This window comes from Tachypleus tridentatus, chromosome 3, assembly GCF_004210375.1.
Source record: "Tachypleus tridentatus isolate NWPU-2018 chromosome 3, ASM421037v1, whole genome shotgun sequence".
NCBI classification, from domain to species: Eukaryota; Metazoa; Arthropoda; class Merostomata; order Xiphosura; family Limulidae; genus Tachypleus; species Tachypleus tridentatus.
Genome location: NC_134827.1, coordinates 98,179,925 through 98,191,979, shown reverse-complemented (window position 1 = coordinate 98,191,979; position 12,055 = coordinate 98,179,925). Strand labels below are relative to the sequence as shown.

Below are 12,055 nucleotides of genomic sequence, written 5' to 3'. Positions count from 1 at the left end.
AGTATCCAATATTTTGAAGTTTTGTTTTAAATAAGATATTACAAATTACATAAACTTCCATATTAATAGTTCAAAACAGATCTATGTTGTGGTACATTTGTTTTTTTAAAGCACAATATCAAATTAGTTTTGTTTCAAAGTTTATTCATAGTTCAAATTAGTATTACTTTACACAAATATCGATGAAAGATACATCAATTGCCTCAACCTACAAAATAAGCAGCAATTACATGTGTGTTTGAACATGAATTTTTTTTTAACTTATAAAACCGAACGCTTATCTCACAAATTAAACAGTAACTTACATATTAAAAAAATTATACTTGGTTAATCTAAGGCCTCAACTTATATACGAACAAGCTTTGTCCTACAAAAACTCTTTTCATCACCATCTCAATTACCTACTCTTAGTTTATAAAAACATGACTTTCTTTAAGAACAAAACTAAAAAAGCTTTATGAATAAAATATAAAATTATGATAATATGACACTAATTGAGAGGCAACGTCTTAAAAAAACATTAAAAAATTTCTGTAATCAAAATTGGTATAGAGAAACAAATTAGAAAAAATTACTTCTTGTCATCAGATCAACTCCACAGAAAATGTAATTCTGTAATGTGAATACGCATAAGATAAAGGAATGGAAAGAATAATAACTGTAAATTAAAGTCTCATGAATAGACTATTTAATAATATGTAATTAAACATTGTCAGAAAAACAGTAACAGAAAAGAAATTTGCATGCTCTAAACTGTTTAACATAACAACTTTTTGATCTGTTGTGATTACTGCTAGCCTGAAATTCTTTCGTTTTGAACTCTACAATTTTATCTTGAGAAATAATTAAATGACCAAAAAAGATCTTGTTTGTTTATCTTAGCACTATATTACTCATTGAGCTATATGCAATCTATCCACCACATGGAATCAAGCCATGGATTTTAGTGTTAGAAGTCATATATAAAGTTATTACTGATCCCAACAGAAGATATCAAGAAAAGTATAATAAATGTGAAAATGAAGATTTAGAATATCATAGAAAAATATGGGCATCTGAGGTTGATGTAAAAAGGGACCTGAAAGATGAAAAAAAAAACAGTCTCTACGACAGAAAATAGGTGAAAGAGAAGAAACAAGTGACCTGGCCAAAGAGGGACAACAAAAAACCACTGAAAGTAAAAGTACTAAAATCAAGTGTCATTTAGTTGAAACATTTCATGAGCATAATAATCACCCCTTACGCCAAAATGAAGAAAATTCTACAAAACGTTCACCACTCTATCAGAGACTTTTTCCAATATCTGAAAAAAATTTCATTGTTGTTTTTAAAATTAAACAAACAAGAAGTTAATATGAAATGTACATGTCAAATAAATGTGAAATTTTTGTATTCACTGACATACTTAGGTAAAAATTTATTTTGGATTACTTTCAAGTATGTTTGCTTTTGAATATTTTTTGTGCTCTATTAACAAAGTATCTTCAGGTATTAAAATCAGAATAATATTTGCTACCCTATTTTTCATTTTATGTACATTCAATAAAGTGAAACCTTATCTCTAGTTTTTGGGTTTTTACTTGTCAGTAACTATAAAAGATGGTCTGGCCTATAATGGTAAAATTGCTTTACAGGGTGATTTAACAGTTAGTTATATCTTAAGATGGATAATTAGTGAAACTTGCTAATTGATTATTCTCATATAAGACTTGTATAGTTGGAAAAGTAACCATAAACATTAATTTTGATTATTTGACTTCTTTCATGAGTCATAACACACACTGATTAAACTGAACAACCTTCAATTAATGAAAAATAATAATAATGATAAATCATAATGGTAATATTTCAATCACTCGGTTGGAACAATAATAGGAAAAAGTAACAATGGGAAAAACCAATTCTGATCAGTTGATTATTTTTGTGACATTAATAGATGTAATGAAAATTTCAATTAATCAATTATTTTACAATAAATTTATGTTACACAAACTAACATAATCAATATTCAAACATAACCAATTATGCCGATTAAGTTATTCATCCACTTCTAGATACATCACACTTAAATCTCATGTTAATAATATCCAGTCCATAGTACTAAGAGTTAATGGTTGTTTATAAATTTATACACAATAATTGTTATACACCAATATACTTATATTTATTCAATATAGATTAAATCTAACTAGAATTACTATATTGTTCCAAGACAAGTAACTGTTGAATTATTCTCTATCAATCAGAATAGAGACGGAAAACCTCAACGTGAATTGTTTATTTTGGATTTCATACAAACCTATATAAAGTTTATCTGTCCAGATTCGTTCTCTAATGTTAAACTAAAAACTATAGAGAAGGAACCTGCAATCAACTATCGGACTATTACTATCTGACCGAGAAACAGAATTTGACTATCACTCAAATAATCTCCCTTACAGCCTTAAAGTGTGGAAAGAAATTTTAAAGAAGCAGTCTGAAAATGCTAGACACTAAGTCATGGTCACCCCACAAAAGGACTTACTTCATAGCTGTTGAAGAAATACAATATAAATAAATTTGTTGGCAATTGTTTAATTAAAAATAAACTTATATGTGCATAAAGAATGACTTCTTGTTATTAATATCTATCTGTTTATGACTAAAACATTAATAAACTTATATGTGCATAGAGAATGACTTCTTGTTATTTATATCTATCTGTTTATGACTAAAACATTAATAAACTTATATGTGCATAGAGAATGACTTCTTGTTATTAATATCTATCTGTTTATGACTAAAACATTAATAAACTTGTATGTGCATAGAGAATGACTTCTTGTTATTTATATCTATCTGTTTATGACTAAAACATTAATAAACTTATATGTGCATAGAGAATGACTTCTTGTTATTAATATCTATCTGTTTATGACTAAAACATTAATAAACTTATTTGTGCATAGAGAATGACTTCTTGTTATTAATATCTATCTGTTTATGACTAAAACATTAATAAACTTATATGTGCATAGAGAATGACTTCTTGTTATTAATATCTATCTGTTTATGACTAAAACATTTCACAAACAATTTAAATACACAACAATATGGAATAAAAGGCTTTGAATACATTAGCTCTAAGAAAAATAAAATGGATAATCACCTTAAAAAACACAATAATTCCACATTATCCAGGTCAGAATTATATATATCATTTCTATTCTCATGATTCTGGCAAAGTTCAGTGTAAAATGTTGGCACTCGAACTTTTAGTATGCCCACATGTGCTTTAACAGATAAAGGTGTCTGTGAACTTGAAGACTTGATAACGACGTCAGAGAATAATCCTTCATTTAACAATCTGTAAAACAATAAATGTGTTATTAATATAACATACAAACAAAACAGGACCATCTAGTCATTTTAAACTGTCGTTACACATCCACCTTTGGGAAAAAGATAATTTAAAACTCTCCCATAGTTTTAAGAAAATCAACTTAGCATCAACAAAAATGTTGTCCTCCACTAATGTTGAGGACAACTCCTTCCACAAGTCAAAATTAAGCTGTCGTAACTGAAGTCTAGTCTGCCTTTTCCAAATCTTAACCTGTCTTCTCATCCTATTTTGTTCAGAATATAGTGCAAAGAAATCAGAAGCCTTCATCCTATTTATCTCCTTGCTAATCTTAAAAAAATTAAATAAGATCCCCTTACTGTTGAAAAAAAAATTGAAATAAAAACTTTATAGTTACAATTATAATAGCTGTTGCTAATAAATTTTTCCATATTGTTTATAGTGTGAAATTTGTCAATACTTCATCAAAAAAGTTACAACTGAGTGGGATATATCAATATAGAAGATGCTTATGGAAAAAACATGCTCTACATAAGGGTGAAGAAAATCTTGAATATCATTAGATACTGAGGTTGATAAATCACTTTCTAATTATAAATACTAATTATCTTTCAAAAGTTGTATGTTGATAACATTTAATGTGATAGTGCAAAAGATGTCTATAATATGATACATAGTACATTAAACCTATTTGTATATACAAAGATTATTCACCCTTAACATATTACAAAATGACTGATTAAGATTTTTGTTGTTTATTATAAATCTACATTTCCTGCTTGGTAACTTCTCCCAGCTACACACATGCTGAGCATCAGCATCTTGCAAAAAAAATAAAGATTTTTTACTAATTTTAAAGTTATACAAAATTCTGTTGCTTTATCACACTTAATCAAACCTCTCTATAATTCAATATACTGTACATGTATTCTTTGTTCTTTAGTTATATATATATACACAACTAATCCCTAAAACAAACACTACTTACTGAAGCAGATCGTTCTGCAACTTCCTCTGAAGTTTGGTACGCAACTTTTCTTGTTCTTTTGCACATTTTCGCAAGAAGCCTGTACTGGGTTGTGGAGGGATTCCAACACTCCCCACCAGGCTGGCCATTGGAGCATCGTTAGTTCAACATCTAATCTGCGTTTCCTCTTGCTCCATGTCAAATCTTTCAGCAAAACCAAAATAGCAATGGAGTCACCATAAAAATACACCCACTCACTCAGCAAGCCCACAAATGGTCAACACATGGCTACATACTACCCATATACTAATTAGGGAAAGATCTGTGTACGTTACATATATAAAGCCAAGATAACATTAACCAAATGGACAAAAATATTACAAATAACAAAGGCCAAAAATAACTGAAGATCACACAACACAGAATTTAAATTAAAAAACTTCATGAATTATTTATCTAGATAATTAAAAAATATATACCTTCAGTTCCTTATTAATAAAAAAAACATTAAAGATAACACATGCAAGTCAAAAACAGTCAACAAAAGTTAGAAAAAAGAATGAACTAAACAGTTGACACATTCTAAAATTAATATTCAAGACTATGATAAATTAATACATATCCAATAAAGTACAAGTACCACTTGTTTATTCTGTTCCAACCTACTGCTTAAATGGTTAGTTACTTGACACTAATTACTGCACATGTAGTGTATCAATCCAAATGTTGTGCGCATAAAAACTCTTCTGTCAGAGACAGACGTACATGTACATTTGCATGTGTTCTACTCTTCATATCACCTTACATCATTGAAAGGATGCAATTTCCCAAGTTTTAATTAAGCAATTAAAATTTATCTCACTGCTATTAGATCTATGAACAATATGTTGCATAGTTTTTAAGACCAAAAACAGAATAACCAGCTTTTTAAATTTTCTTTATTATCAACCAAGTTTGTATATTAGAACTCAAGGAATAGCATACATGTATTAATAGTTTATTTAGTCCTCTTGGTATTGCATCAGTTTTCCAACTTATTTCACTACAACATATATATTTATATATTAATGTGACTGATCTTTAAGTGAAAGTGCTACACTTGTCAAACTCCAGTAGTTTAATACTTGTACCAGGTTCAAGGAAATCTTGTGCTTCAATTTCCAAATTTTATGAAATTAATTAACAGCTTTTAAATTTCTTATTGAATTCAATACAATATTCATACAAAAAAAAAGACATAAGTTGTATAAACAAATACCCAAAATAATATTTAAAACAAATCCCATTTTATTATTTCAAGAAACAGGAATTTTCTTAATTTGTAAAACGTCTTAACTTTAGAAGTTTAAATAACAAAGGGCAATCATCAGGTTACCAACATGTAAACTCTGAAAATGAAAATTAATTTCCAAAATTTATGTTTTTGATTTACAAATTTTTATTCAAACATTCTCTGAGATCATGGTTTGGGTTGTTTTGAATTGTGCAAAGCTACTCAAGGACTCTCTGTGCTAGCCATCCCTAATTTAGCAGGAGGGAAGGCAGCTAGTCATCACCACCCATTGCCAACTTTTGGGTTACTCTTTTGCCAATGAATAGTGGGATTGACCGTCACATTATAATGCCCCCATAGCTGAAAAGGGCAAGCATGTTTGGTGTGATGGAGATTCGAACTCTTGACCTTTGGATTACGAATCGAGTGCCTTAACCACCTGGCCATGCCGGGCCACTCTAAGATCATGCTAAATCCATTATATGTAACTTAATAATATGACTGAATACTTCTAGTACACTGTGTCAGAATATAAGCAGCTTAAAATGACAAAATCAATACACAAGGTCTCATAACTCATGGTGATACTGTGCAAGAGATGAAAGTTACCACTTCTTGAATTAATAAATTACACACTAAACTGAGCAATGAAAGTAAATGTGTATAACGAAAGAATAAATTATGGAATACACAAAATAATTTACAAATAGAACTGTCATAATAGCCTAAATCATACACTATAAAGTCAACAGTTTTAAACCTATTTTTTAATTAAATAGTTTGTATAAAATCAAATAAACAACACTCTAAACTTTTATTTTCTGTTCTTTAATGATTGCATACCTAGGACCTTTTACATTCAAGGATAATTGTGATAAAGAAATTTCACAAAAACATACACACAGACACACATACACATTTCCTGTCAGAATAACATAGGAATCAGAAAGTACCTTTTGGTCCCTCCAGCCTGTCACCCAATGCTTAAATTATACTTTAATTTTCAAAGAGTCACTGATCCCCCCTTTTACATACTTGTAACATACTAGCCTCTACTATTGCCATCAGCAAGTCAATCCATAATCCAATTGCCCAGTTAGAAAAATAAAGGTATGTTAATTAGATCCTATTTTTTCCATAGTGGAAACTGTGTCCTCTTGTCTTCAGAACACAACACAATGAAATCAGAGGCCTTTATCATATCAACCAAGCTACTAAGTTTCATAGTACAGTTACAATGAAATTCTCTTATCCATGCATATATTCAAGTATGATACTGACCAGATGACAAAAGGTCTTTGACACTGCCTAAATAATTTTAGCCCATCAAGTCTGTCCTGATTCCCAACTTTCCCCCATTCAACAAGCAGAAAATTAACCATTAAACACAGCCATGATCCTTCAAATGTTCATCAAAACTTTCACAATGGTACTTTGTTTCACCATATTTACTGTCCTACTAATAAAATAAGAATGAATTTGCCATAAGTTAATTATATTACCTTTTGCTCTACTTCCCTTAAAATTAAACACACAAAAATCTGATACCTCAGTCTTATCAAGTAACTTATAAATTATGAATGCTTCAAAAGGTCACTTTAGACTATTTTCTCTTTAAGAAAGATTAAGTTAAGAAATCTCAACCCATCCTTATATGAAAATACACCATCCTCTTGACCCTCTTGAACAACTTAATGTTCCTCCTATAAGGGACCAAAGCTGCACACAATATTCCAAATGAACCTCAACTATTATAGGTATCATAAATCATAAAATTATGTACTAATTACTTTTGATTTTTCCTATCAAGCAAATAATTCCAGAGTTCCAAACACTGCACATGAGTATACCTTATCATTATACACAGTTGGAAACATACTGAAGCATCACTTTACCTTCTCTGTAAATTTTACAAACAATATTTTATTTTATGGCTTGTATTCATCTAATGACCCTTTCCTTCACTCTTTTTAATCATTATTATCCCCAATCTAAAGAGAAACTTAAGTTGTGTTTTATTGTTTTATAGAGAAAAAAAGTTTTTATGAAACAATATATAACTATCTTACACTTTAATGAGTTTGTTAAATAAAGAGCACAGAAAAAGCACTTATTGTGAATTATATTAAAGGAATTTATTTTGTTGAAAATTAAATAACTGTTGTTCATAAATGTGGGTAAAATTAAAGTTATGGCAAACTTTACAAAATAAGGTCTATTATTATATATATATATATATATGCATAGAGAGAGAGGCTAAGTATGGGTAATGGTTTATATAATATCTTCAATTGAAGCTGTTCAAAGAGGCATTTAATCAGTGATTCTATTAACCATTAACTGCAGGAATGTGTATGGTGCTTATGTCTTACTGGACATTCACTGTACTAAGTATATTTATTGGTGTTAATGTACCGAATACACAATGAACATTCATCACTGCCCTTCTCTAAAGAATTGCTAATTCTCTCTTTTAATTTAAGTAACTCCCATTACACTGTTTTTGGCACTAATAATAGCCTATACAAAACTTGATTCTTGTAAATATCATAAGTTTTACACTCTAGAAGATTATTTTACATTGTTATATTGATATATTGAAGGAGTATGTTGTGTTTTATAACACAAAATGTATATCATGTCAACCAAAACATCTTTAAAAAAAGTCCCAAGGGCTATGAAACATTGGTTAAGCAAGACCATGAAACTTAACATTCACCAACACAAAATTTAATTTTTAGTACTATTTTAATTGGTTTTGGTAACAAGCCATGACATATACATATGTGTAATATATTAATAAAGCTACTAGTAACGGATACATGGAATTTGCACGAATATTACTATTTTATGAGCAAATTTCAATTAAATAGCCTGACAATGCTTTTAACCCTCATACAAGACACAAGCAGAAAGCAATACGCCCTTTAACTTTTAAGTTTAAATTGTTGTTTAATAATCATAATTTATAGGCCTCATATAGTTCAATAATAATGATATTAATATCGAAATTTTACTTGTTTTAATTTTTTTATTACTGTACTACTATCACTAGTATTAGAATTATAACCTCAAAAGTGGTATATAACACTGGGCTGTGTTAAATTACATAACAATTACATACTGTCTTAACTAAAGAACACGAATTAAGTTGCATATTTACGTACATCTGCAGTGTTGTACTGCACTAACCCAAACGAAATCAAAAATAATTTACATCGGATGATCCAAAATCAACCGTCAGTGTCACTTCGGGATAACTTTTATTTTTAATAAAAGATTCACAAGTAAACCTACTTTTTAGTTCTACACTTGGTCTTTTCGTTTCTTTAATGCCATTTGATACCGACGAAAAATTGATAATTTACTTTAATCATAATGCTGTTTCACACATTTGTAAAATAAATTTTTGCCCAGTTTACTCAGCGTATTTCTTACTAAGTTGTCAGTCTAATATCACCTCAGCTACGTATAAACAAACCGCATAACCCACAAAAAAAAAACAAACAAATCATAGGGCACGCACAACCATTGTTAAAGCGCCACTCAATAAGATTCTTTTACTTTTTTTCATATAAAGTAATTTTAAAAGCCAAAATAAAATATAATCACACCTTTTAAGTAATTGCTATACATTTTATCCAACCTTTGAACCTGGCTACTGGATATTAGCATGTAATGCTTGACAATTAAAGCAAACCTAAAATTGCTTTTCGTAATCGAAATCTCTTGTGTAAATTTCGTGTTCTGCTATTTCCCTTTCTGAGGTACGTATAGCTGCTAACCAACTGATAAACCAACCGTTCTGTGATACGTTGATATGCTTGCACTGAAGTCGCTGCAATTTAAGAAATGCCTAATCTCTGTCGATGGTATATTGATGCTTGGTTGCACATTTAATTCTACTTGAGACTTAGCATGGATTTTCAACAGATAACAAATACTTGAAAGTGAGACTAGAGAAGTGTTAATATATGCATACACAGGTGAAAGTTCTCAATCATTTTTGTGGAAAGGTACAATGCATCTAACAACTATGTGAAACTGCAGTGGATCAAGACTAATTGCAAACCATGACAAAAGAGAGAGATCTAAAGTTTCATAGAATTTTCTCCATAATACTGAAAATTTGTATCTACAAACATCTTGATTATATCTGAAAAAGACAGAACAATGCTCTGTCTAAATATGTAGTATGTTCCGCCATAAATAAATCACTTCATTGCTCTTATAAATCATTGTTTGTCTACTTATTATTAAAAATACCGTGATTATACTACAACACTAGCAATGATAATAATTGGCAAATGAAACTTTTTTGATGACGAGAACAGTTTATTCATGCAACAGTGATAATTTTTAGTAAAGATACGATACGTAAAGAGTTATTCATGAGCATAATAACATTCATTTTTCCATACAAAAATCACTTGGTAAATGAAACGATAAAGGTTAGGTTATCAATGAAAAGGGTAACGTCATGTAATAACATTTTAAAACTGAAACACTCTTGAATAGCTGAACATCTGTTGACTGTTGAGTAGAAGTAGACCTTTTTATAATAATATGATTACAATATGAAAAAAAGAAAGAATTACCACTCACACTCATTTTAACTCCAACAGTGAATTGTTTTGAGCCACAACAGATCTCTTGTTGGAGGTGGTTGTTTTTGAAAGATATTCTCCCTCGCATGGGTCAAGGATTTCTAGATCTAACCTATTTCATTTGGAGCTAGAAGATCTGATCTGTTCTGGAGGTGTTCATTTTTTTATGGTTGTTTTTCCGCACTTGTAGCTGCTGGACGTTACCGTGACATTTGAGTATTGTCGTCTGCTAAATGGCAAACTTCTCTAGAATTTCTCTTCGAGCTGTAGCTTATGGTTCTATGGTGGTAGGTGGTGGTGACTGTAATTGCTTTCTTTTCTGGTGTACATTGTGTGCATTTCCTCTTCATAAGATGCTAAACGTCTTGGAGTAATTAATTATTGTATGTCTACAATTGTAGCTTTCCTTGGCATGGTATAATAATATTTATAATTGAGTTAAAGTAAACCTCAAAGAGGCTTATTCCTAAGAGTTTTATTTGTTGTTGTGAACGGTTTTCCGATTGTTTGCATATACGCAGTTGATGTTTGATAGATTAAACAACTAAAATATAAGGTATTAGTGAAGATTGATACTTGGAACATCATACTGTCAATAAGTTAAACAAATTTATTGACGAAAATCATTAAAAGAAAATCGAAAATACTGTTCTTAACTCTACTGTGATATATGAAATATTCTATGACAGCCCGGCATGGCCAAGCGTGTTAAGGCGTGCGACTCGTAATCTGAGGGTCGCGGGTTCGCATCCCCATCGCGACGAACATGCTCGCCCTTTCAGCCGTGGGGGCGTTATAAAGTGACGGTCAATTGTTGGTAAAAGAGTAGCCCAAGAGTTGGCGGTGAGTGGTGATGACTAGCTGCCTTTCCTCTAGTCTTACACTGCTAAATTAGGGACAGCTGGCACAGATAGCCCTCAAGTAGCTTTGTGCGAAATTCAAAAAACAAACAAACATTCCATGACATTTTCAGAATTTTTCACATTTGTATGCCTTGGAGTAGTGTAAAGATAATTAATTGGATTTGGCTTTATTTTTGACTCAGTCATGCGCTTTTATAAATGATTCCCTTTCTAATTACATATTTCAACATTGCGTTATTTCTGGAAAATTTCTTTAGATATGCGCTAATGGGTTTTCTGACCACATCATTCATGTAAAGGTGTGGAAAAATCAAGTAGTCTTTCTCTTTAGTGGTTTTTAATGAGAATTGTCAACTTTTGTAGGAGGCAAATGCGTTATAAAAGAGTTAACCATATTTTGGATAAGCATTTAATGATAAATTCTCCCAATTTGCCAAAATCATCACCTCTAAGATATCAGTCTAGTCATATAACAGAGATTAATCAACCTTTATTTATGTGCACTTTCTTTCAACCAGTCAAGTCAAAGTTTAGATGCATTCTGTAACATATTTTCTACACAATATTTTATTAGTGATGGTTATTACAGTCACCTCAAGAAATCAGTGTACCCGAAAATATCACAAAAATTGTATTTATTTTATGTTAACACATCAATAGTCAATTATTAAGAAGAATCACCGTTAACATTTTCTTCGAAAGGTCAAAGAGTAAAAGAAACCAGATCTGTGTAGAACCTTTGGTAATACTTCTAAGTTGTCTATAAACATTGTGATATTACGTAACAAAGTCTTTTTTATTGTTTTTTAGTATGAGCCAGGCATTGCATGATGGTTTGTGTGTTAGGTTGCAGATCAAAAGGTTGAAAGTTTGGGCTACAATATGCCACACAACACGTCCTGCAGTTCAGCTATGATAGTGTTATGTTTCATAGTTAATAATACTGTTAATTCAAAACCAAATGTTAGCTGATTGTTCTCCCTAGACTTGAATCTTTGAGTGTCT

At 30.4% G+C, this 12,055-nt stretch overlaps 1 protein-coding gene across 2 annotated transcripts in view; it reads right to left on the bottom strand.

Moving 5' to 3' along the window:
* LOC143247568 (uncharacterized) overlaps window positions 1–9,091 on the bottom strand; it is a 48,526-nt gene extending 39,435 nt beyond the window's left edge. Inside the window, exons 1-3 of one of the 2 annotated variants that reach the window (XM_076495849.1) lie at window positions 8,748–9,091; window positions 4,329–4,511; window positions 3,149–3,346 (exon numbers count right to left, since the gene is read on the bottom strand). In XM_076495849.1, coding sequence (XP_076351964.1) covers window positions 3,149–3,346; window positions 4,329–4,456 — 326 coding nt within the window. In that variant the 5' untranslated portion in view covers window positions 4,457–4,511; window positions 8,748–9,091. The remainder of the gene's footprint in view (window positions 1–3,148; window positions 3,347–4,328; window positions 4,512–8,747) is intronic. The other variant, XM_076495848.1, reaches the window with a different exon arrangement.
* Window positions 9,092–12,055: the final 2,964 nt, after the last annotated feature.